Source organism: Drosophila sechellia, chromosome 3R, assembly GCF_004382195.2.
Source record: "Drosophila sechellia strain sech25 chromosome 3R, ASM438219v1, whole genome shotgun sequence".
In the NCBI taxonomy this organism is placed as follows: domain Eukaryota; kingdom Metazoa; phylum Arthropoda; class Insecta; order Diptera; family Drosophilidae; genus Drosophila; species Drosophila sechellia.
This window is the reverse complement of record NC_045952.1, coordinates 16,526,690-16,550,344: the sequence shown is the minus strand read 5'-3', so window position 1 is coordinate 16,550,344 and position 23,655 is coordinate 16,526,690. Positions and strand designations below refer to the sequence as shown.

The window sequence follows — 23,655 nt, the reverse complement described above, 5'->3', positions numbered from 1 at the left end:
ATGGTAGCGAAGGCCTATCGATGAATTTAGTTGTATTATTTTTTATATTTTATTTTTATTGTACTCTTCCCGTTAATCCTTGGATATTTTAAAAGGTTCTGGATAATTAATAATCGCAGTTCTTTGCAATAATATAATTGTTGAATACCGTTTTTTTTTATTAAATTTCTAAGGCTTGCTATGTTTTTAACAAGTTTCAAGGCAAGCTCAAGGTGCCAGTGTGACCAGCTTGGCACCACCAAGCGATAGCCAATTTGAGCCGAAGATATATTTCAAAGGTGTCGAAACGGTCACTCCGCTGACCAGAAGCGACGGCGACGCGCGAAGAGAATATCAATAAATAGTTTTAATTTAGCTTAATTAGCCGCAAATAAGTGTTGCTTGTCCGCAGCAGCCGTTAAGTTCAAAGTAACCGGAGTCAATTAAACGAGCTTCTCAGCAACTAGTGCAAAGTGAGTTCAATATCGCGGCTTCGATTGATACCCTCACTTCTCCGCGGGGCGTTCGGTCAGGTGGAATTTATTTAAACATTTGGGAGAGCTTCGCACGCGAACGCATATACGCAGCGCGGCGAGAGAGAGTGGCAATCAAATTAATTTAATAAAGGTGCTCGATGGTAAACACCGAGAATTACGTAAAGTACGCACAAGTGGTTGCTGCTCCAGTGCAGCCAATCTGGAATAAGTGTGCCTTCAATAACATTAATAATAGTAGTCCAGTATCAGTTGTGTGGATCTCTCCTGTCCGCCAGGTGAACCATGCGCACGGGAAAAAACGTCGCCATAAAACGGCGAGCCCCCCGCCCCTACGAGTTCACAAACATTTGGGCAATAATCAATAACTGGACTGCCATTTACCGTTAGGTGCCGCAATCTAAAATTTTGTTTATCTTCGGAAGTTTATTACTTCAGCTATAAACTATTATTTCACCCCATCGGTTTTCTTCAACATGATATCTTTATGCTTGAGATATTTCTTCCACCTGATATCTTTATGCTTGACTTACTGTGCCCAAAAACGAGAAATGATAACAAGTTCAGACACTCTTATCGTCTGCGCAGCGTGGATAACCCGTTATTCGGCCTTGAGAGCTCAGCAGATAGATAGCCACCAAACTTATTGATAAACTTTTTCGATTTGCACCTTCGTGTAATTGTGCTAACGAAGCAATTTTAACATTCATTCGCGATCAGCGACTATTGGCGCCCACCGATTTGCTGCTAATCTCCGTGGGTTTCGCCGATCATGTCAATAAACTTTGGGTCCCACATTCTCGGCTTATCGCCAACCTATATTAAGTATTCGCCCATATGATACACACACCCAACAGCATTATCAGTTGCTTAACTTACATGAGTGTAAACATTTATGGTTCGGTTATTGTTCGCTCATTTCAGTTAGCAATCAAAACATTAACCATAAATTATAACTGCCTGACAACCAAAAATTGTTTTGTTTGTTTGATAAATTCCACCGGTTAGCATCGAAAAAGAACTTTTCAAATATACATATATATTATATGCGTATATTAAAATCATCCAACAGATATATCAGTGGTTTGCGATAAAGAAATATGAATACATGCTTATTGTTTAAGTTATTGTTGGAAAGAATATAATATAATTCTTATTGTACTCTCTATTTTTTGTACTTTTGTTACAAATTATAAACAAACTAGTTTGTACCAATTCTTTGTTTGCTCATGATATATAGCATATGTACATATATCTTTAATGGTTGTGTGTATTTCGCAGAATGTCGAGCAGTGGAACCATCGTAACAACGCTGCCGCAGCCGCAGCACCAGCAATTCGCGTAAGTTATCAATAAACATTTCAATTAGCCTGTGTAATTTAATCTTAAAGACAAACAAAAATATTTGCTTTACGAAATGTATTTTTGCACGGCCAAACAAAGCAAAGTCTCCTGTGAATTATAATAACAAATTAAATTTATATGAAAGGGCTCATCTGTATAATATATATATTGATTTAACTGAAAATAAATACTAATAATGTTCTTGGTTTTGAAATTAGTTCCCCTTAGCCAATATCCACTGTATTTGAGTTTATCATCGTTAAAGACTCGTCACATGAAATAGACATTTATACACATTTCATTTTCAAGTGCTTTGCCCTCAGCCAACAGACAGTTTTTCCCCTTCACCGCACATTTCCCTCCTAAAGTTGCAATAAAACTAGGACAAATCGGAAGAGAAGGATAGCAGTACTATGACATAATATGATTGCATTTTGCACTTTGTTTTTGTTCTTGCGATTGTTTAAAAACAAATGCAAGCCGAAAATAGAAGCAAGCTAAGACTAGGTACTATACTAGATTTTATATCCAATCATACATATGTATATGTATGTTTTGTTGGCAGTGCGCCAAATATTTCTTCCATATTAATGATCAACCCATTTGACCTTTTCTCTGCTTTAATTGTATGTTCAATAGTCTCTTAGGAGCGCTGATTGTGTATGTGGGCCAAGTTCAAAGCCAATACGACTATTGTTTACATTTTGTTGTTGCACAGCGCGAATGCAAAGTTAGCGCAGTGCAAATAATTGTCAATTAGCCAAGCATAATGAGATAGCGCCCGATTTATTTCCTTCTATTTGCAGCCTGCTCCCGAAGATCATTAACGGCGGAATCGCGGGAATCATCGGAGTGACATGCGTCTTCCCACTGGACTTGGTCAAAACGAGGCTGCAGAACCAGCAGATCGGACCCAATGGCGAACGCATGTACAACAGCATGTGAGTAAAGGCGGGGTGTATCTCTAGATGGCTTTATATTGTGAAATACCCTTCCAGGTTCGACTGCTTCCGCAAGACGTACAAGGCCGAAGGATACTTTGGCATGTACCGCGGCTCTGGCGTGAACATCCTGCTGATCACACCTGAGAAGGCTATCAAGTTGACCGCCAACGACTACTTCCGCCACAAGCTGACCACCAAGGATGGCAAACTTCCGCTGACCAGTCAGATGGTTGCCGGCGGTCTGGCCGGTGCATTCCAGATTATCGTCACCACGCCCATGGAGCTTCTCAAGATCCAGATGCAGGATGCGGGTCGCGTGGCGGCGGCGGCCAAGTTGGCTGGCAAGACGGTGGAGAAGGTGTCGGCCACCCAATTGGCTTCGCAGCTTATCAAGGACAAGGGCATCTTTGGCCTGTACAAGGGTATTGGTGCCACAGGACTGCGAGATGTCACCTTCTCCATCATTTACTTCCCCCTGTTCGCTACTCTCAATGACCTGGGTCCACGACGAAACGATGGATCTGGCGAGGCTGTGTTCTGGTGAGTAAAGCATAGTTGTCTATTTGTCATTTTTATATTAATTTTATTTTAATTCAATAGGTGCTCCTTCCTGGCGGGTTTGGCGGCCGGTTCCACCGCTGCGCTCGCAGTTAATCCCTTCGACGTGGTCAAGACGCGCCTGCAGGCGATTAAGAAGGCCGACGGCGAGAAGGAGTTCAAGGGCATATCCGATTGTATCACGTGAGTTCCAGAAATATCGCCCATATATACTTAAGCTAATATAAATTCTCCAATAGTAAGACACTGAAGCACGAGGGACCCACCGCCTTCTTCAAGGGCGGCCTGTGCCGAATGATTGTGATTGCTCCTCTGTTCGGAATCGCTCAAACGGTCTACTATCTGGGCGTGGCCGAGGGCCTGCTGGGCTATCAGAAAAAGTAGGGGGGCTTGGAATGGGTAGGCGCCAAGGCGGATTGACAAGACCGAAGCATTTTAAATGTACTCTCCTTGAATATTGAATGTGTATGTATATCGTGTTTAAATGTTGTTAAAGCTGTCCATGAATGTAATCGTGAAGTCTCTATAGTAAGCTAATGTAAAAGAGCTATGCGCCAGCCAGCCAAGTTGTTAAAGTTTTCCCCAGTCCTCTTAAACTACTCAAACGATGTACTAAATATGTATTTAGACCATGTCAGAAGATAACTGATGCTTAAATGACAATAAGATAAAGCAAATTAATCGATGATATAATGTACATTTTTGGTTAATATCATAGTCTATAACTGTTGTGTTTGGATACTCTCTCTATTTAGTCTTTGTTTCCCGGGCAACCCGCAGCTAGCCATCAACATTTTGCATCAAATTGTATTAGTAATGCATTTTCCTTTGCTGCCAGGCGAAAATTTAATTTTAGTGGCATTCAATAACATGACTAGATAAATTGTATGCTTTATAAAAACCGTCAGAATTGAACTAACGAAATATACTAATGTAAATTCAAAATTTTCGTACAACATTAATTATTTCTTCGGCTATAAAAAAATGTTGGAACATGTTGAGCAAAAGAACCAAGTTGATAAAAAGAACCAAGAGCCAAAAAAACCGCAAAAGTTTAAGTTAATAACTTCTACCATCTGGTTAATACTACAACTTATATTTAATTGTGAACCCATCACAGCGTTTTTCCGAAAATTATAAATGGCGGCGTCGCCGGTATTATTGGAGTGGCATGCGTCTTTCCACTGGACATGGTTAAGACGCGACTGCAAAACCAGCCAATAGGTCCCAATGGAGAGCGCATGTACACCAGCATGTGAGTAGGTTTTCGTTTTGGGTTGTGTTATTGTCCGCCTAATGGAGAACTCTACTGCCTTAGCGCCGACTGTTTCCGAAAGACTATCGCCAGCGAAGGCTACTTTGGAATGTACAGAGGCTCAGCGGTGAACATCGTGCTGGTAACGCCCGAGAAAGCCATCAAGTTGACTGCCAATGACTTCTTTCGGTATCATCTGGCTTCCGATGACGGGGTTATTCCGTTGACGCGGGCTACATTGGCCGGCGGCCTGGCCGGGCTCTTTCAGATCGTGGTCACCACGCCCATGGAGCTCCTCAAGATACAGATGCAGGACTCGGGGCGGTTGGCTGCGGCCGACCGAGCGGCAGGACGAGAGGTGAAAAAAACAACGGCCTTGGGCCTGACCAAGACGCTACTTCGTGAGCGTGGAATCTTCGGCTTGTACAAGGGTGTGGGCGCCACTGGTGTGCGGGACATCACGTTCTCGATGGTGTACTTTCCGTTAATGGCCTGGATAAATGACCAAGGTCCACGCAAGTCGGATGGTTCTGGGGAAGCGGTTTTCTACTGGTCTTTGATAGCTGGACTCGTGTCCGGAATGACTTCTGCCTTTATGGTCACCCCTTTTGATGTGGTCAAGACTCGTCTGCAGGCCGATGGCGAGAAGAAGTTCAAAGGCATCATGGATTGTGTGAATAGGACCCTTAAGGAAGAGGGCATGCAGGCATTCTTTAAGGGCGGTCTATGTCGGATTATGGTGCTGGCTCCACTGTTTGGAATCGCGCAAATGTTTTACTTTTTAGGTGTGGGCGAAAAGATTCTGGGCATCGAGCGAACGAAATCTGTGTAACTTATAATTAAAGGTCTCTTCCCCTTCCATTTAGTTATTATACTGAATAAGAATTTTGCATCCCCGAGTCGATTTACCCATGTCCATCTCATCCGTCCGTCTTCTACGCTAGCTAGTCCCTCATGTTTGAAGCTATCTGTATGAGACTTTCCCAAATCGGACGTCTACATTAAATAGGAACTATCAAAACCAACAATTAGAATCAATTAAACATTTTATGTGTGTATTTTCTTATTGCATATAATCGATAAGTAATTTTCAAGAATCAGCCCAGGGTTGATTTGCAGCCCATCTCTCTCATCACAATCCTTTCACCTCAGCTAATCCTCAGCCACCTTAGATCACATCCGCTGGCCGGCTGTTCGGAGCAGCCGCATTCTCAGTACCCAAATCCACGTAACGAGCACGATACCAGCGAGCTACTGCAGCTCGATACCAGTCGAGGAATAGGGCCTGTCGGTAGAGGATGATACCCATTTGCAGGATGAGAAAGCCCATGATCGTGACCAGGTTCATGTACTCCCACTCCATGATAATCACGAACACCCAGATGAAGTACACGCGTAGGCCATCGGCCAGAAGCCGGTTGGCGCTGGACGAGTACATCGCTATGTACAGTCCAATGAAGTTGTACATGGCACATGAGATGGTGAAGGCAATCAGAGCCATAACCAATGAGATACTCCCCTGCAGAGCCGCAAATAGATCACCCCAATCGTCGAAAACTGCTCGTGAACTACAGCTAAATGGATCAATGCTCGGCAGGAAGTTCAAGCAAATGGCTAGCAGCGAGGTGATGCCCAAGCCGAAGATTCCCTGCCAGCCAGCAGCTTGCAAAGGAGCAACATTCGAGGTTTTAAGCTGTTTCTCCTCGCAAACATACTGCAGTCCGTGCAGAATCTCAGCAATGATGATGAGTAAGTCGCCGGTCAGAATGGATTTGTAGTCCGTGTGAGGCAACGTAACCAGGTCGTATTCCACGCGATGGACGTCCAGACTGATAATGTCCAGCAGGCCGCATGATATCGTAAATATGGCCAACCAGTGCCGTCCGGTGAGCGTGTGGTTCAGAAACATGGTGCTAAAGATGCCCACAAAGATCAGGGCGGCGCCTGCGGGAAAGATGAGGCGACGTAAGTAAAGATAAGCAAGGGCATTTGCTGATAGAAGTACCTCTTATCATCTGAAAGCTGGTGGCGTATGTCAAGTAAAGTCCGGTGAACAACAGAATGGAGGCTGCCGCATCTAGCAAGGTGGGCAGTAGCATGCTCACAGGGCGGAACTCACTGCTGTCCTGCGACAAGATGCTATCCAGATCGGATACGACCTGTGCACGATTGCCAGATGATTACATTTAAAGTTTCTTAAACACGAAAGCTTTGCCGGTTATAAACCAACCGGCATTGGAACTTACTCCACGACGACTGGAGATCAGGCGGATCACCTTGAAGGCCACAAAGCACAGGAACTCGCCCAGGAACATGAGCAGTGTGAACACCACTGGATGTTGGAATCCATGAAGTTTTCCATCGCTGCCGATTACCTGTTGTTGATTGGCCCACCTGCAATGTGCACACAGCATTATTTACACCTATTACTTACTATTATTAAGCGATCTTTTGGTACTCACTTCACCACCAGAACGTTAAAGGTGCCGCTGAGCACAAAGATCAGCGACAAGAAAACACGATGATCCATTCGTTGGCGGAGGATTCACTTTTCGGGTGCAGCGTTAATTCGATTTATAAATAATGACGTTCTTTGTGCAATTCGCAATTGTGACTGCGCAGTGATAAGTGCAAGAAAGTGCGGCCAGACGGGCAATTGACTGACCTTCCACGGATCTATATAATCTACTTAAGTGGTTGTGGTCATTAACCAGTAACTCTACCTTTTTCAAGGTCAAAAACCTAAGTAACTAGTAATTTTTTAGCAAGTAGTGCGAATTAGTTTGTCTTTACGGGACTTTTGTTTATTTTTTTTTCGCCAACAGTGTGACCGCACAGGATAGTAAAAATACTACACAAAATAGAGTGAACAGGAAATCAACAACGAATATGGTCATACTACAAAGCAACTGGTGGGTTTTTAAAAGGCGCGGGCTTTTTGAAATTAAAACTTAATCGACACCAAAATGCTTATGGACAAATTAATATTTAGGGAAGTGTCACATAAAACATCTTTATAGATTTCTAGTACTTTACAAATTATATAGATTGTTCAACAGAAAAACATATAAAATGTTTTCAATTACTTTTGCCAAGTTTTTATTAAACACAAACTTAAAAAATATCACAGGATATGAAAAACCATTTAAATGAAAATACATGAAGTGATGTTAATGCATTTGCCGCACAATCGCCATCAATTTGCTTCCGTTGGCGCCTGCGTTGCATTCTGTGCTAATTTCCTGTAAATAATTCAATATTATAATATAGTATAGGATTGCAAAATAGATATTTAGCAAAAATTAGCAAGCAAAAACACAGTTGGCAATCAAAGCGTGTCCTGTCGCCTCACCTGTACTCTGTGGTGTTTCTTTAAGTGTTGTGATAATGTCTTTGAGTATCTTGTGTTCTATTTTAGTATCGTTTCGTGCAGTGTAGGTGTTCCTAGAGCTCATCTCTCGCCTGGGAGGACGACGATGGCAGCGTCACTTCCTCCACGGAGCCCAGGTGTATGGTTCTATTTGGCCGACTGAACTTTGGTATGTATGCGACCGAGTCGCTGTTGCTGACCACCGAATTGTGTAGGTGTTCCGTGGGTGCCGCGGGATCAGGACTTGTGAGTGTGATTTTCGAACCAGTGGCCACTCTGTGGAATGCATGTATGTGGGTATTGTACTGGTGGTGTGATTAAAGGCGGATGTTACAACAAGTGGACTGAGGTATTCGCGCGGAATTCGAATATCCTATGAGGACCATCTGGACCATATGTGATTGTTGTGTACCAAAGTTGGTTATGTAAGGTTAGTATAGCGCTACATAGCTGGTATTAGTTTTGGGGTATAGCAAAAAAACTGGTCATCTATCTCTCTTGTACCTTATGTACAGCTTTTGGAGGTGATTGTAGTCGAAGAGGAAAGATCTAGAGTGGTTGAAAAGATCTATTGGCGCTGGCGGGCTCCACCGCGTGCTCCGCGCAATTTTTGTGGGTTTCTAATGCAGATCAGAGATCGTAATCAGAGATTCGGACTCAGATCCGCCACCTTACCTGTCCCTGGCCTGCATGCTGGCCTCCACGTCCAGGCTGCGAGGCTGCCGGAAGTCGCATTCCAGCGAGAAGGCCGAATCTCCGGGTGTGATCAGCTCTGGGTCGTTCTGGATCACCACGATGTTGGTGTAGAGGTCACCATCCCGGATCGTCTGGCACTGGTCCAGCTGGAAGTTCATCTCCATGGTGCGGGATCCCTGGCTGGAAGATGGCTTCATGAAGCACGGCGCAGACTGCTTGTAGAAGCTGCCACGGGTGTACATCACACCCGTAAAGGGCTTCTCCGTCTCCAGCACCACGTTCATGGAGTCTGCTCCACACTTGAGGTTCACCTTTTGAATGCCCTGGTCGCTGCCCTCGATTTTAAAGGTGTCCGATAGGTCTTGTTCCCAGATTTCTGGAATAGGGCGAAGCAATTTCATGGGTGACATTATAGGTGGTTTATGTAACACGTTTGCTATGCTATTAACTAAAAATATCTGCCTTGTTATTGCTTTTTAATGTAATGTAAATGTTGTACGTTTAGTAAGCTAGGTACATTTTGTCCCTATTAAAGAAATGCAAGTAACTAAACATAAAAGCATGCTTAAGGTTTTAAACTTTCTTTGTTTTTATTAACTCTCCATTTCTTTTGTTGGCCACTTTTAAGTGCTTTCTTCGCGTAAGTAACCGTTAGAACCACCTGAGCCTACCATTTCTATGCACCTTATCCAAAGAACCGTTGAAGTTCACTCATCTCTCAGATAGCCGGCATTGCTGTTAACCGGTTTCTGTATATTTTGGTCTGACTAGAACAGCGCGCAGCAAAAGAACTTGGCATTGGGAATTTCTCCGCCCAACCTGGATGATTCAGTCACGTTGTTCTTTTGTTGGCCCAAGTCGACGATCTTACCTTGGTTTTGATTTTTCTGCTGCTTATTGGCGGAGACGTGCACAGCCAACAGCAAATTGCAGGCGAACAAAAGCAGAAAGCCATTCATTAATCCCGACATATTATTGCACTTTATTATTATTTAACACAAAACGAAGTAAAGTTATAGCGAGTTTCCTGACTCTCGATGATATCTTCACAGCTGCAAGCCAAGATTCAAACTGACAAAGCAATTGCGCCCGCGCAGCGCATATAAGCGCGACTCGAAAGCTCCGCTCACCACAGGCGATGAAAGAAAACTGGAAATATGACTCGACTTAAGAGAGGAAGAGTCGTCTCCACAGAGAGTCGATGAGAATTTGGTCAATAGCAGAGCATGAAAACAGTTAATTGCACTGCGCTTTTGATAAGGCGAAAATTTATTGGCAGCGCCGATGGAAAACCAAAATGAATCCATAAGGATAGACAAATTGAGTACCCATCAAAATAATATTTGATAATTTAAATATTCTACAATTAGGCCCAGCTATAAAAAGATTTAGATTCCTTTTCTGGAAAAAAAAATATTTATTTAAAATTCTTTTAGAGACTTTGGTGATGTTTTACGCTTATTAAATTTTGACAAGGTCTAGATTAAAAGAGTTTTAGAACTCTTAACATTATAAATATTTGATTAATTTGTTTACTATACTTTTAACTTTAATTTGAACTAAACCCTAAAACGATAAACTACATTTTTCCAGGGTATCAATATTTATTTAAAGCGGCAGTTTAAGGAAAACAAAATGCGGCATCGCTCCAAAGACATTTCCGCTTTTCGCGTGTGGCATGTGGATTTCTGCTGCGGTGCATTCGTTTCGCATTTTTAGCGCTGCATTCAACCGATTTTTTTGGTTGCCGTTCATTATTCAAAATGTTATTAAACTTCCCCGTTTTTTGCAAGTGGCTATGCTCTCGACTTTGGTTCTCCTTCATGCAACGAATTTAATAATTTGAGCAGTGGTTTTCATCTTGAGGTTGCTTTTTATTTTCTTCGTTAGTTTTCCACCAGCATTTCTTGTTGCTTACGTCTTTTGTTATACGTTCATTGCGTTAATTAAAGTGTAATTAGTTAACGATTTCGGTTTTGGCCATGCCAAGCCAGCGAAAGGTGGAAGTGGCGTTGTTCAATATTGGCCAAAAATGCATTTACTTCGAGAGATTTGTGGAAGCTCAGTTGCAGTTGATTAAGTTGTTATGCTTTCGTGTGATTGCCTGTTTTCAAAGCTGTAGATATCGGAAAAGATTGCTGCATTTGTTCGGATTAATTAATTAATAATTAATTTTGCTCATTTTTAAATAAACAACTCTACCGTGCTTTCTTGTATTTCAAATCATATTTATAAGAGCTTGTTGTTGACTTACCTACCCTATAATTTATGTCACATATATGTAATTTGGCTTGAAGAGCTTACCACTTATCTTCTGTTATTGTTTTATGCTATCTGTGAGAATTATCACTCGCTGATTAAACGCGTATCAATTGTTGTTTGCAAAATAAATTGATTTTTCCATCCCGAACCATCTGAAGTTTATTTCTAGGGCACTGTAGGGCATAAAAAAGGTCACCCAAAGAAAACACAAATTATTGCCGCAAAAGTGCATATTTATCGTTTCGATTTTAAGATCATTTCATCATTATTTCTTCTTCAGGGCTGCCCAATATAGCTTCAGTTCGTTGCCCTCCCAATCGAAAGGCTTGGTCAAAACACTGCAAGTAGTAACATAAAATATCCAATTTACATAATGTCTTGATAGAGAGGATGGTGAAATTAGCCAAAGCAAAAGGAGAAAAAGCATCGCTGATGTGTGTGGATAATGCAGTGGAGAGACCGATAGGTTGAACCTCCAAACTCCTCGCGGGAATCGCAGAGATCGCGCACTTGGGGAAGTGGTCAGTAATTGCCGGGGAGTGGGTATGGGGGGAAGAGGTTGTCTGGTGCCTACTGCACCGATGGCCAAGATTGACAACGATCATGCACACACACACACACACTGCCGTGTATGGACAACTAACCGAGCTGTGGACCCCCAATGGCTGGGGAAGTGGATGTGATGTAATGTTAACATTGTATCCGAGTTGCACAATTTTCGCTGTGCCGCTTTTGGCCAACTTCCGAGTCGGACACTCACTTTTCTTTCAGGTAGCGCAGCACTTCCTGCTCCTTAACGCTGAGGCCCACTTCGTTGGCATCCAGGTTGATTCGCAGCAACTGGCGCGTCTGCATGCCCGTGAGGAAGGTGCTCACCTCGGGCAGTCCGCTCATCGTGTAGTACATGGCCAGCTTGCCCAGCTCCACGCCGCGCTCCTTGCAGACCTCCGATGCCTTCCGGGCAATGGCCTTCTGCTCATCGCTGGCCGGATGCCATGGCTGTGGACCGGCATTGGTCAGCAGTCCGAGGGCATGAGCCGCCGCACAGATGATGCCCAGGTTCTGGGACTTGAAGAAATCCAGGTACTCCAGGAGCGTTTCATCGGTCAGGGTGTATCTGGCATAGGTGAGGACCGTCTGGTGGGTGATATAAGATTCAAAACTTGATGTTTTAAGCGTATGCTATGAACTCACATCGAGTCTTCCGGGTGTTCGGGTCAGGAACTCCTTGAGCACCGAAACCGGGTATGCGGATACTCCAATGAACCTGGCCTTGCCCTCCTTGACCAGCTGCTCCAGAGTGGGCAGTGTCTCGTTGATCACAATGTCCAGATCCTTGGCGAACTCGATGTCGTGAATCTGGATGACATCAACGTAGTCCAGGCCCAGGAGTTTCAAGCTCTTCTCCACGCTTTCGCGTGTCTTCTTGGCACTAAAGTCGAACATGTTATCGTAGTCCAGTTCGTAGCGAGCCACTTTAGTGGCGATATAGTAGGACTCCCGGGGCACATCCTTCAGTGCCAGACCGAGGACCTCCTCGGAGCGACCCTGACCGTACCAGGGAGCAGTGTCAATGTAGTTGATGCCTGACTTTAGGGCCTCGTGCACCGTCTGAATTCCCTCCTCCAAATCAAAACTGAAACGGAATATATGAAATTAGAGATAAATACAATCTTAAACATTTTCCCACTATTTTAAACTAAATATTCGTATTTTCGTATTAAATATTCGTACTTTCTAGATTTTTTTTTTTAAATGCCGAAATATTTTCTTTCTGTGTACGAGAGTAATTGCATTTGTTAAGATTTCTCTTACCCGTAGTTCGCGCACAGGGCGGCGCCTCCGAAAGAGACTTTCGAGACTTGCAGGCCGGTCTTTCCGAGATTGCGGTATTCCATCCGGCGGACCTTCGCCTCATCGTGGAATCCCTTCACATAGGTAGCCGGTAATGTTCGAGACATATTTGATAATCCAAATATATTGCGCGGTCTGTTGAAATTCGATCGGCAGTCAGAGAAGTACTGCCTGTTTACTTTCATATCTATAGCTTATATTCTGAACATCACAGATTGCCTCTTATCAAAGAGAGATGCGAAGTGAGTGTCAATGAAGTACGTTCTATATTGGAACGGTATTAAAGCGTATGAACAAATCTTTAGTTTTCTCTTCTCGAATTAAAATCAAGAGAGGAATTTAAGTTTTTTAAGGGAAAGTAGTCTTTAATGATGAGGTTCTTCAAATGAATTCTGTTTTGCATTAAACAGTAATCTCTTTTAATCGACTTTCTTCTCTCACTCTGCCTTTCTCATTGGATCTCTCAAGACAAACAAATATAAATAAATCCGCTGTTTGTTTTTTTGTAAAACATATATACAACATTTAAAAAAATGAAACAGTTCTCGTGCATTTTCTAATCTTAAATGACCTGAGCTGGTCCTATCTCGGAATAACTTAAAAATAAATTTTCATAAATTTCCTTTGGGCCGACTGTTATAAATAATAAATAGGTTCAAAAATTTTCTTGTAATATTTTATTTAAGTGAATATTATAGTCTAAAGTTAATTTTAAATCCGTTCTTCCTGCATTTCCAAAGATTTCTTGGTTTTGGAGCTCAAGTTTCAAGATTGCCCATCCAAGTGGTCGCTCATTTGAACACTTTAACGTGGATAAAGTGGAGCCCCAGCTGTAGGACTTGGTAAAGACGCTGAAACGAAGACAGAAAAGGAAACCAATGTAATGTGGCGATTGGAATGGAGGTTGTACTCGAGCAGTCTGCTCTGGATCGAGTGACCATTAACCAGTTTGGCCAGGCCGAGGCCAAGTTCGTGCCCGTGATGCAATAGCAGGATTGGTAACACCAAATCCGACTTGCACAGTTCCCTGTTCGGCGTAACCAGTTGTTGGCCAACTTACTTTTCGCGCAGATACTGCAGCACTTCCTGTTCGTGGGGAGTGAGGCCGTCGAAGACCGCGTCCAAGTTAATCCGCAGCAGCTTTCGGTTGGGGATGCCGATGAGGAAGGTGGCCGCCCCATCCAGTTGCATCGTATAGTACATGGCCAGCTTTCCCAGCTCCACGTTCCTCTGCTGGCAGATTTCTGCTCCCCGTTTGCCAACAGCCAGAAGTTCCGGACTACCAGGATGTCAGGACTGGGGTCCAGCGTTGCTTAGAAGTCCCAGCGAGTGGGCGGCCGCGGAGACTACGCCCACGCCCATCTACTGGAAGGCCTTCATGTGGCGCAGCAAGGTGTTATCCAGCAGGGTGTAGCTGGCATAGTTGAGCACCACCTGGATGCGACCCTTGCCCCGCTCGGCACACTCCTTCAGCACGTCCACATCGTAGGCGGTGACACCGATGAATCGAGCCTTACTCGCCTGGACGTACTCTTCAAGGACGGGTATGGTCTCATTCAGCACCATGTCCAGACTAGGTGCCGCGTCCACGTCATGAACCTGTTACAAGGTGTCAGTTTATAGACAAATCTATAGATTGGTATACCGAACCCACCTGTAGTATGTCCACCCTGTCCAGCTGGAGCAGCTCCAGACTACGCTTCACACTCTCCCGAGCTTTGGCAGCAGTATAGTCGAACATCTTCTTTGGATCCAACTCGTAACGTGCAACTTTAGTGGCTATATAATAAGTCGGGGCACATCCTTGAGCGCCTGGCCAAGGAGCTCCTCCGATTTGCCTTGGCCATAAAAGGGAGCTGTGTCTATGTAGTTGATACCGGATCTAATGGCTTCCTGCACCGTGCGGATGCCCTCCTCGCGATCAAAGTCATCGGAGAAGAGCTTGGAGAGAGTGGCACCGCCCAAAGCAATTTTGGATACTCGCAGACCCGTGGATCCCAGTTGGCGGTACTCCATACGACGCACCAAATATCAAGCTTGAATGAATAGAACTTCTGGAAAAATAGCGCTTTTATATGATCTAAGCCCCGAGTTTTTAGCTGCTGATAAGTGCAGTGGGGTAAAAAATGATCTGAACATATGTATGAGTGAGTCCCAAAATAGATTTGCCTCCCTTAGCAATCTTCTCTTCGTGATAAGCTGTGGAAGAGAATGTCCGCTCTTAGTTCTTTATATATATATATTATAATATAATCCCGCATTATGAATGTAGTTCTCTGTTAGAGCCATTCGAAATATCGCGATATTATATACCAAACACATTTTTTAAAGAGAAAACCAATTCCCAATTAAGGTAATTCCTCTTAATACCTTTCAGTTGAACAATAAACATAACTCCGATCACGTTTGTTTTAATACTATTTATTTTATTTATCAGAGGAGATACTGAGCTTCCAATCAGTTGACAAATCGTTAAGATTAAATATAAATATCTGATTTATATATCAATATGCATGAGATGGGGACGAGCACCGCTCAGAAGAAGACATCGAAGTCGCCCTGTGGCTGATAGCCAGCTCCTGGCGGGATCAGCTGGGGTCGCTGCTGCTGCTGGCGCTGTGGGCGTGGCACGATGATGTCGTTGATCTCGTGGAGAATTCCATTAGTGGCCACCACATCGCACTTGGTGACGCCGGCGTTCTCGATCTTGGGACGACGATCGCGGGTGATACGCAGATGCTGGCCAGAGATGGACTCAATGGAGCGGACAAATGGCCAGTTGGTGGGGATAATGCCGGCACAGCAGACGACATCCTCAACGATATGGGTCTTGACCAAGGCCATGGGATCGGCGGGCTTTGAACCCTCACCGGACTCGTTCAGCTCCTCGAAGACATCGTTCTTGGGCACCAGCAGGGTGAGACTCCTCGAATCGTTGGACAGCAGCTGGGTAAGATTAGCCTTGCGAACCAGCTCCAGGAACTTGCTGTAGTTGGGATTAGCCTCCAGCAGCTTAAGCATGTTCTGTGGAAAATTTACAAATAAAATTAAGCAATAAATTCCGTAAAAACCTCGAAGAACTCACATTCTTGGGTGGCACCAAGGCACGATCCACCTGGTGGAGAACGGATCCGCAGCTCTCGTCATCGAAGTGCACCAAACGGGCGCAGTTGACTGTTGCCCGGTTCATCACGTCCGAGAAGAGAGCATGGGTGGAGTAGAGGTTCAGACGCACACTGGATCCAGCAACCGTGGGCAGGGACTTCTCCGACAGGTCACAGGTCTTGATCATGGGCTTGACCACATGGTAGTTAAGGAACTCAAGCAGATCCAAGTTGTGATTCAGCAGCTCCGGCTGTTCCTTGAGCATTCGAGCCCATTCGGTGTTCTGTAGAGCCTTGTCAGTTGGTGCAAAGATGGTCACGTTGTCCAGATCGTCGAACTGATCATCGTAGCCGGAGGCCTCCAGCAAGCGCTGGAAGATGGTCAGGTTCTTTTGCGACATCAGCGAGGTCATGGGCAGAGCTGACTCGGTGGGCAGAATGGTGTCGATCACGTGCAGGACACCATTGGTGCCCATGATATCGGCATCAATGATTTTGGCCAAGTTATTGATGTAAATGGGAGTCGGTCCAGTCTGATTCGCAGCCCGGTGGGTGCGGTTGAGGAGCAGAGGTTCTCCCAGCAGATTGTAGGCGGTCGTCTTGGCACCCGGCACAGTGGCCAGCGAGCAGAAGGTGAGGTCCAGCAAGTGGTTCTTCAGGATGTCTGCGGTATAAATGGGAATCATTTTGTGTTAGTTAACTGGTTGTGGATGAGTTTCAAAACCAACTCACTTGAGGCACAACCGCGACCCTCCTTGAGGGCACGACGCAGATGTGGTTCCAACTTGTCGAAGGCGGCGTCGGTGGGCACAAAGATGGTCACCGGCTTGTTATCCTCCAGCATGGCGCTCAGGTTGGTCTTCTCCAGAACGGTGCGCATAATGGACATATCCGCACGCTCCCTGATGATGTCCATAAGGTTCTTGGTCAGCGGCTTCAGGACTCCGCCCAGAGTGTGGACAAGGGCCTGTTCCGAGAGCTTGTCGTGCTTCTCGATGGGCACACAGTTGGCGGCAAAGCGGTAGGGTTCCAGGCCCAAAGCCGCAGGCAGCTGGTAGCTGTTGATGCGGATCTTCTGGTCAGGCAGCTCCGTCTGCAGAAGCTTCTCATTGGGCACGTCCTCTAGCTGAACTTCGCCGAGAACAGCGTGCAGTTTGTAGATGGATGGCTTGGAAGCCTCGGCCTTGGCATCTTCCACATTCTGTGGTTTGCAAAGAATTCTCATTTAATTACATTAAATTTAATTAATTTAATTACATGAATTTTAGTAACCAAAGGCATGCTCACATTCTCCTGCTGATGGTGACCACGGTACTCCATGAAGGCGGCGTCGTTGGGCACGAAGAGGGTCACCTTCTTGCCACTGCCTGCGCCGAGCATATCAGCCAGCTCGCCGGCGGTGCGTGCGCTCTCCAGGAACTGCTTGGCACCCATGTCACTAGCCGTGGCCTCCACGTCCTTGATGTCGATCTTCTCGCAGGGCGTTGTGAAGTCAGCGTTTCTGGGGCGTCCATATCCATAGCAGCACTGGCGGGTCAGCGTCAGCGTTTTCTTCTTGCCATTTTGATTCACGCTGCAGGGGATAACGAGTTCAATCAATTGGGTGATATTAGGTAATCCTACTGTAATCTGCTTACATCTTGGTGCAGACGTGCTTGTTGGGCTTCTCGGCGCAGGAGTTCACGCTGAACTGGAACTGGCCAAAGAGTGGGGATCGCACAACGTTGGTAACGCCATCACGTTCCTGGCCAAAGGTGTCCACGGTTTCTTCTGCCTCCGTTTCGGTGGCCACGGTCTCGTCTTCCTCCTTTTCCGTGCACACATTGGGGCTGAATAAAGCGGAAAATTGGTTATTGGTTAACAATGTGATGTAGTAATAGTTTGGCGAAATTAACATATATAATTCGAGACTTAAATATATATGCTTTGAAAATAGTTTATTTTATATGCATATATTCAAAACATCAGTTTTATAAGTTATCTTCAATGAGTTTGAAGATTTCGTGCTTATAGTTTGTAAGCAATAACTAATAACCCATTGCTATATTTAAGCTATGATCATTCTCCTGTTAAGTTCTCTAAAAATTTCTTTATAAAGGTCTAGCCCAACCTGCTAATGAGTTGGTCATATATCAGACGTGCAAATATATATATCCAATGTACCCACAGCTCCGAATCCCAATCCAACTCAGTCGGTTGATCAGCACTCCGCTAACCGATTGTTTGCCCAATGGATTTGCACAATGAGTTGGCGCATAGAAAGCATAGTTATACTATACAAACTGACTGGCTTAACAGCTTTGCCAGTCCATCAATTCAATTATGGCAGCGATGAGAGGAGTCTGTCTACTCGCATTTTTGTTTCTGAATGCGAACTCATTGTGTGCGTAGATTTTAGAAATTTCTCACTGAACCATAGATACACAGTATATATATATATAGTATATATATGTAGTTTGTAATGCAGCTAATTTTTCAATTTGCCACATATGTGACTTTCATTTTACTATGCCCGCAGTAACGAGTTCATCGCACAGTGCAAAAAAGACGACAAGTGGATTTCACAATTTATAAAAGTGCAAGCTCGGCTATGGAAACCGTGTAGTTGTGCACTTATCCAATATAGACACTATATAACTATATATTCATTCACTTTTGCCTATATACAATGCTATATCTGGTTGGGCAATTAATTAAAGCAACAATCGAGCCCTGGAAAATTATTAAGCAGCCTCAGCTGCGAATAATCTTGGATGGAAAATTATTTAAGTTGGTATTTAACATTTAATTGATATGCTCGATTGCCTCTATGATGGCGATAACCCATTCAACTTTACACAATTATAGAATATATACAATCATATAGTTAATGGGTCGTATGAACTTGACATTGTGCTCTCTTAATTGCCAAATGCCAAGAACGGCGAAGTTGGCCACAGAATCACTCGAGTGCGGCGATTAGGAAAGACGCCAAATTAGTGACCATAACTGGGGGAATCTTTTTCAAGTGGGGCAAATGCCCTTGATGGATGCCACTTACCCCTTCCACCAGGGCTCCTGGGCAGCTCCAAAGCCAAAGCCTCCGAACGAATTGAAGAACTCATTGCCAAAGAAGGGGAACGATTGCTGGAAGAAGATGGCCGGATTTGGGGAATTCACATCCGTGGTGATGGTGTCCACATCTGCGAGTTAAGGAAACGCAATTAAAACCGCACTTTTGAATCTATTAAAATTTAGAGCTGCACTTAAATTTTTAACAATTGCTTAACACACTTAAAATTTACTTTAGTAGCAATTCTAATTACGCTAAGGTTAAGTTTGCACATGATATTCTTCAAAGTACTAAATTTGCGAGTGCAGTTTTTATGGCATGGTTCAATCACTATAATTAAGCGATCAGCATAGTTGATCAAGGTTGGCTACCTCTTGCTATTTTGCAAAGTAGTTTATGGATTAAGATTTAATTTCAGATTTGAATTCAGATTGAATTTCAGATGGATTTGAATTGAACTAGAAACTAATTGCAATAGAAGTAATTAGAAACGTTTTGGAATTTATATTTTATATTATAGAGAATGGAATACTTACTGAAGGGCTTCTGCTCCACACCGCTGGGGGTTTGAGCTGGAACGGTGGCCGCCGTCTCCTGGCGTCCCTGCGGCTGCTGCTGGTGCTCCAGGGGCACGAACTCGGTGTCGTATCCGCTGCTGAAGAGGGGCAACAGGTGAGATGAGTGGAGCTGCGGCGCCAGCGGGGCGGGTCCGTTCCAGACGCTCGCCATCCGCTGCGAAGCCTGGGCATGCATTGGATCTTGGGGCTCGAGCGGTGCGAGTGGTGCGAAGGGCAGGGGCGCGAACAGATTGCGATGCGCCGGCAATGGGTGGGTTAAATGTGGCATAAAGCTGCAGATCGGTGGGAGTGGGCGTGGTGTAGAGTGATGTGGTTAGTGTATACGATATTAGCTGGCTACTGTGTGCCGTGTGTGTTCCCTTCATGCGAATTCCATTGGTGATCGGATCGAATCGAAACGGAACCGGGACCCAATAATTCATATGCCTCCATTGTTACCTCGCATAAAAAGAAGCTCAACTCTATCCCCACCAAACTAAATATATGTATCTGTATGTAGTATATATGCTGATCGTGCTCATTGTTTAGGTTTTTTTCGCAGCATTTACCTGAGCCGCATACTAAGCGTCTGTCAGTGGAATCAAATGAAAATAACTTTTTAAGTGCCGAAACAATCGCTAAACAAAAAGGCGAACAAAACTTGAGAAATGTTCCTGCACTTGTCATCCATCAACTGAGATTTATGTCAACGGATTTTTGGGTTTTTCTGCGTCTCCCAATGCATTCGAAATCTAAAAACTGACTCAGATACTTTCTATGAAGACATACATACGCGTTAGCCAACTTCAAATATTTTTTTTCTTCGCTGCGGCTCATTAAAATTCGCGTCGCGGGAGCTAATTAAAAAAAGCTCATAATAAGTGCTAAATGAAAAAAAAATACGAAACGAAACTAGCTGGAAATAAATAATAAAACAATAATGCCCGAAAAGGCGAAACGTAAACAATTTGTTGTATTGCTGACTTTGAGGTAGTTATGTGTATCCGATTCACTTCTGGTTGGAGTTCTGCCTCCGTCCCAGATGACTCATCCGGACGGGACATGATCGGCAGGGCTCGAAGCGGCTTTGGATGAGATACAGATACAGGCGGTTTAAGCCGACATTACGATATATAGAGGCTTGGCCAATTGCCAATTGTCAGATTCTCTGGAAATCACTTCTATAGAATTACTATAGCGAAGGTGCACTCAGTTTGAATCAATTGTGTGTCCATCAATCAAAAAACCATCAGAATATTCAATAAAAAATAACTCTTCATTTGTTCGCAATAATAATATGCTCAAAACGTTATCATAAATATTTCATGTTAGTTGTAAATATGTAAGTCAAAACTTTTTATTTCTTTTTCATTATTTTAACTACTGTACGTTGATTATTGAATGCAAATATTATTTAAAAATGCATACATTCATGAACACATTTGAATAAATAAATAAACAAATCTTAGAATGACTTTTGAAACCTAAAAATAAATACTCTTTAACTCAAAAATTGTGCAAAAATATATCAATTGAATGTTGTTTGATGAGCTATTAAATATGTCCATTTAGTAGTTTAATGACTAAGTACTTTGTGAAAGATTAATGAATATCTGAAGTATTTGTTTTGTGATCATGGTATTCAAGACTACTTGGAATATTTGTAGACTGCGTATCCAATCTGTGAATCGAATATAATTTGTAAGCAAACTAAATTCTGTCCGCTTGAAGCCAGAGCGAAAGTCATTGGCCACAGAAATTTCCAGGGAAATGTTTACGTCGAGGGCGGAGATGGATCCAACCAAATGGCTGCCTGATTCAATTAAAGCGCAGCCGTGGCAGGCAGAATAAAAAATAAAAAACATTCGGAGAGCGTTTAGGGGGGGAAAATGCGAAAGGCAACCAAATTGTGGGTGACCCAATTCGAGGGCAGATTATAGAGTTCTTTAGCCGGCGCATTACCCATTACCCACAATATGCCACTTAGTGCCGTGTCAAATGTCAATTGCTTTCAGGGCCAAAAGCGTTCGAGATTTGTCTGCCAAAGATGAGCCCTGCGGCGGCATGAACCCAAAGGTGGCAAAGTCAGCCAAGTGTGGAGAGCGACCGGAGAAGATCGGAGGAAGAAGATGTGGATCTTGGTTGCCCAAGTCCCGCGGTGTTGCCCCACTTTGGTTGCACATTGTTCTCTTGCGATGCAGTCAGTATCTTTCGCAAAAAGGGGAAAAAAATGAAAAAAGACAAATGGAAGACTCAGATCGTGGCCTTTGCACATTCCCAATGGCGGCAAAGAACCCAGTTCGATGCGGATTTATTGGCAGACAATCTCTGCGACTCAACAATTTCAGTTTAAGGTTTATCAATTGAGGTCAATATACTCGCCGGGCCTTGGACTTTCTTTCTGGGGGGAACTTTTCGCTCTTTCAGCGCCTTTGCTGCCATAAACGTTTCGGTCAACTTTATTTGCAGTTTCGTTTAGCGGGCGAAAAGTTTCTCCAAGAACAAACAGGGCTCGGTGCTTCGGCGGGCTTGAAAATGTCATAAAAACACTGAACCCGGTATTAGCCAACTTTTATGTCATGGTGTCAGTGGGCCCAGCGGAACAAAATATTGAAACTGTTTAAGCATTTTAAAGTTGTTTCACATGTAAACCTCGTCGGTATGTTTGCTTTGGTAAGTAGTTGTAAATGAGCAAATCTACGGGGGAATGTTGGGAACTCAACAGCTGGGTTTACTTATAGTTCACCTGGAGTTATCTGAGGACTCGTGTGTGGAATCCGAGGAGTCATCGAATTCGGCAACCTCTTCAGAACTTGAACTGGAATTCAACATTTTGTTTATTGGGACAGGTTCAAAAGGTCGGGCGAATGGGGAAAATCTACTAGGGGTAGTTCTATGGGTCTTAAGCACTTAATATTAACGATTATTGTTCGCAATTCTTGGTCTTCAACAATTTATTTGAAATGTGTTTGTAAAATATATATATAATGGCTAATACTTGGTTTTAAACTCGTGTCTTACATTAATATTGTTATAAACATTATTATTGATGGTATCAAACCTCTCAATTTAGGAATCTCGTTAGTCATAGTTTATGAAATCAATCTGATCTTGTATTCGTTTTTATAGGTTTTTTGAGATGTTTTCGAAATATAAAGTTTTTAATTATTTTGGATGTTAGGTAAAACTTTGTTTCAATGATTCTATGAAATTGTATATGTTAAATTGGACAAGTATTTCAATTTTGTGGGTCCCAGGCATTCCTGGCATTTCAATTGTGTTCCGATAACATCAAACATTTAGTTCATGCCTTATCAGAAGATGTCGATGTATGTTAACCATTTAGCCCGCAACGCAAACAACTCAAACTACGTGAAATGTGCATGAAACGAACGCTACTACACAGCACGAAAAACTAGTCGGTTTGATACTCACTCGCCGTAGAATGGAACCGCCTGGATCTGGATTGATCCCAGGAGGAGCAGGCAGGCCCACAGCCGTAGCATGTTTGGTATCACAATCTTAATTAATCTGGAGCCTCGGTTGGGAGCTACGAAAATGAACGAGACAAGCTGAAAGTTGCTGTAATCAAGGGAATGGCTGAAGCTGGCTGAATGGCTGGTTGGATTCGAGAAATTTCACCGCGATGGATGGAAAAACAGCTGGGAAACCCGAAGAAATACAGGTTTTCCACGCAGCGCTGCACTCGCGTATGTAGGTGACTGATTTTGGGAGTGAGAGCGACGATCGACGAAGAAAATTTTCCACTGTCTTCACGCATTAATTGTAAATATACAACGGATAGACGACATATGCCGCCTGTCACTCACGTGTAATTATTGTCAATTGTCTTGTTTTACTAAAAATTGGCACACACTCAATTATCAAATGTCTTTGGCTCCTTTGGCTGCAGTTAATCGTAAAAAAACGGGCACTTGTGGCACTCACGAAAAAGTGGTTATAGGTTGGGATTGCTTGATCCGACGATGTTGCCGCTTCAAGTCGCAGTTTAAAACTAACTGCCCAAGAACGTCGAGCATCTGGTATTTATAAGCTGCTCTGCCGCAGTCGCCGTCGATTCCTCTGCCGCCATATCATCGCATGTAGTGATCATGGGAGCTTTGGGAGAACGGAGAGAACTTTTGGGGACGCTTTGAAATCGGTGTATATACATACATACATACAT

The 23,655-nt window shown here is 43.7% G+C and overlaps 7 protein-coding genes across 16 annotated transcripts; 2 read left to right on the top strand and 5 right to left on the bottom strand.

The window, feature by feature from the left end:
* Positions 1-287: 287 nt before the first annotated feature.
* On the top strand, positions 288-4,044 carry LOC6606749 (mitochondrial glutamate carrier 1). The gene is made up of 6 exons (XM_002031510.2): positions 288-452; positions 1,755-1,814; positions 2,624-2,758; positions 2,816-3,301; positions 3,362-3,502; positions 3,559-4,044. Exons 2-6 carry the CDS (start codon positions 1,756-1,758, stop codon positions 3,701-3,703), a joined length of 966 nt encoding a protein of 321 aa, XP_002031546.1. The 5' UTR covers positions 288-452; position 1,755; the 3' UTR covers positions 3,704-4,044.
* Positions 4,045-4,286: 242 nt separating this feature from the next.
* On the top strand, positions 4,287-5,432 carry LOC6606748 (mitochondrial glutamate carrier 1). 2 transcript variants are annotated; one of them, XM_002031509.2, is made up of 3 exons: positions 4,287-4,377; positions 4,440-4,574; positions 4,638-5,432. In XM_002031509.2, exons 1-3 carry the CDS (start codon positions 4,304-4,306, stop codon positions 5,404-5,406), a joined length of 978 nt encoding a protein of 325 aa, XP_002031545.1. In that variant the 5' UTR covers positions 4,287-4,303; the 3' UTR covers positions 5,407-5,432. The 2 variants fall into 2 exon arrangements, with proteins under 2 accessions (XP_002031545.1, XP_032579316.1); XM_032723425.1 differs by having other exon boundaries at positions 4,307-4,578.
* Positions 5,433-5,608: 176 nt separating this feature from the next.
* Positions 5,609-7,381, bottom strand: LOC6606747 (solute carrier family 35 member F6). The gene is made up of 4 exons (XM_002031508.2): positions 7,037-7,381; positions 6,821-6,968; positions 6,580-6,733; positions 5,609-6,518 (listed from the first exon to the last, which is right to left on the bottom strand). The coding sequence occupies exons 1-4, from the start codon at positions 7,102-7,104 to the stop codon at positions 5,743-5,745; spliced, it is 1,146 nt and encodes a 381-aa protein (XP_002031544.1). The 5' UTR covers positions 7,105-7,381; the 3' UTR covers positions 5,609-5,742.
* Positions 7,382-7,668: 287 nt separating this feature from the next.
* On the bottom strand, positions 7,669-9,719 carry LOC6606746. 2 transcript variants are annotated; one of them, XM_032723426.1, is made up of 4 exons: positions 9,512-9,719; positions 8,620-9,016; positions 8,449-8,564; positions 7,669-7,816 (listed from the first exon to the last, which is right to left on the bottom strand). In XM_032723426.1, the coding sequence occupies exons 1-3, from the start codon at positions 9,609-9,611 to the stop codon at positions 8,513-8,515; spliced, it is 549 nt and encodes a 182-aa protein (XP_032579317.1). In that variant the 5' UTR covers positions 9,612-9,719; the 3' UTR covers positions 7,669-7,816; positions 8,449-8,512. The 2 variants fall into 2 exon arrangements, with proteins under 2 accessions (XP_032579317.1, XP_002031543.1); XM_002031507.2 differs by lacking the exon at positions 8,449-8,564 and adding an exon at positions 7,927-8,220.
* A 1,398-nt stretch (positions 9,720-11,117) lies between these two features.
* Positions 11,118-12,922, bottom strand: LOC6606745 (L-galactose dehydrogenase). Its single transcript, XM_032723424.1, has 4 exons — positions 12,718-12,922; positions 12,097-12,538; positions 11,663-12,039; positions 11,118-11,240 (listed from the first exon to the last, which is right to left on the bottom strand). The coding sequence occupies exons 1-4, from the start codon at positions 12,861-12,863 to the stop codon at positions 11,168-11,170; spliced, it is 1,038 nt and encodes a 345-aa protein (XP_032579315.1). The 5' UTR covers positions 12,864-12,922; the 3' UTR covers positions 11,118-11,167.
* A 489-nt stretch (positions 12,923-13,411) lies between these two features.
* On the bottom strand, positions 13,412-14,784 carry LOC6606744 (L-galactose dehydrogenase; the record flags this gene model as incomplete). Its single annotated transcript, XM_032722863.1, is given in 4 exon segments — positions 13,412-13,607; positions 13,817-14,355; positions 14,411-14,547; positions 14,550-14,784. Coding segments are annotated over 4 exon segments (1,107 nt in total), but the record flags the coding sequence as incomplete, so codon positions are not given.
* A 377-nt stretch (positions 14,785-15,161) lies between these two features.
* LOC6621609 (periostin) lies at positions 15,162-23,492 on the bottom strand. Of its 8 annotated transcripts, XM_032721018.1 has the most exons (10): positions 23,418-23,492; positions 22,905-23,019; positions 22,216-22,287; positions 19,449-19,567; positions 18,901-19,042; positions 17,498-17,689; positions 17,148-17,433; positions 16,593-17,061; positions 15,842-16,524; positions 15,162-15,780 (listed from the first exon to the last, which is right to left on the bottom strand). In XM_032721018.1, the coding sequence occupies exons 2-10, from the start codon at positions 22,973-22,975 to the stop codon at positions 15,292-15,294; spliced, it is 2,523 nt and encodes an 840-aa protein (XP_032576909.1). In that variant the 5' UTR covers positions 22,976-23,019; positions 23,418-23,492; the 3' UTR covers positions 15,162-15,291. The 8 variants fall into 8 exon arrangements, with proteins under 8 accessions (XP_032576909.1, XP_032576908.1, XP_032576907.1 ...); XM_032721017.1 differs by lacking the exon at positions 22,216-22,287 and having other exon boundaries at positions 19,449-19,762; XM_032721016.1 differs by lacking the exon at positions 22,216-22,287 and having other exon boundaries at positions 19,449-19,762; positions 22,905-23,041; positions 23,418-23,487.
* Between the last annotated feature and the right edge of the window lie 163 nt (positions 23,493-23,655).

Bases quoted from the DNA above. Each gene is read 5' to 3' on its own strand.
- LOC6606749 (XM_002031510.2), top strand. From the start codon at position 1,756: ATGTCGAGCAGTGGAACCATCGTAACAACGCTGCCGCAGCCGCAGCAC. The intron at 1,815-2,623 runs GTAAGTTATCAA...TTCTATTTGCAG, and splicing joins CCGCAGCACCAGCAATTCGC to CCTGCTCCCGAAGATCATTA. The intron at 3,503-3,558 runs GTGAGTTCCAGA...ATTCTCCAATAG, and splicing joins GGCATATCCGATTGTATCAC to TAAGACACTGAAGCACGAGG.
- LOC6606748 (XM_002031509.2), top strand. From the start codon at position 4,304: ATGTTGGAACATGTTGAGCAAAAGAACCAAGTTGATAAAAAGAACCAA. The intron at 4,378-4,439 runs GTTAATAACTTC...AACCCATCACAG, and splicing joins AAAAAACCGCAAAAGTTTAA to CGTTTTTCCGAAAATTATAA. The intron at 4,575-4,637 runs GTGAGTAGGTTT...CTACTGCCTTAG, and splicing joins GAGCGCATGTACACCAGCAT to CGCCGACTGTTTCCGAAAGA.
- LOC6606747 (XM_002031508.2), bottom strand. From the start codon at position 7,104: ATGGATCATCGTGTTTTCTTGTCGCTGATCTTTGTGCTCAGCGGCACC. The intron at 6,734-6,820 runs GTAAGTTCCAAT...AATCGTGCACAG, and splicing joins TGATCTCCAGTCGTCGTGGA to GTCGTATCCGATCTGGATAG. The intron at 6,519-6,579 runs GTACTTCTATCA...TCTTTCCCGCAG, and splicing joins CAGCTTTCAGATGATAAGAG to GCGCCGCCCTGATCTTTGTG.
- LOC6606746 (XM_002031507.2), bottom strand. From the start codon at position 9,611: ATGTCGGGATTAATGAATGGCTTTCTGCTTTTGTTCGCCTGCAATTTG. The intron at 9,017-9,511 runs GTAAGATCGTCG...GCCCTATTCCAG, and splicing joins GCAGAAAAATCAAAACCAAG to AAATCTGGGAACAAGACCTA. The intron at 8,221-8,619 runs GTAAGGTGGCGG...TGCATTCCACAG, and splicing joins AGCATGCAGGCCAGGGACAG to AGTGGCCACTGGTTCGAAAA.
- LOC6606745 (XM_032723424.1), bottom strand. From the start codon at position 12,863: ATGTCTCGAACATTACCGGCTACCTATGTGAAGGGATTCCACGATGAG. The intron at 12,539-12,717 runs GTAAGAGAAATC...ATTCCGTTTCAG, and splicing joins GCCCTGTGCGCGAACTACGG to TTTTGATTTGGAGGAGGGAA. The intron at 12,040-12,096 runs GTGAGTTCATAG...ATCACCCACCAG, and splicing joins GAACACCCGGAAGACTCGAT to ACGGTCCTCACCTATGCCAG.
- LOC6621609 (XM_032721022.1), bottom strand. From the start codon at position 22,975: ATGCTACGGCTGTGGGCCTGCCTGCTCCTCCTGGGATCAATCCAGATC. The intron at 22,288-22,904 runs GTGAGTATCAAA...GTTGAATTCCAG, and splicing joins GCGGTTCCATTCTACGGCGA to TTCAAGTTCTGAAGAGGTTG. The intron at 17,062-17,147 runs GTGAGCATGCCT...TGCAAACCACAG, and splicing joins GTCACCATCAGCAGGAGAAT to AATGTGGAAGATGCCAAGGC.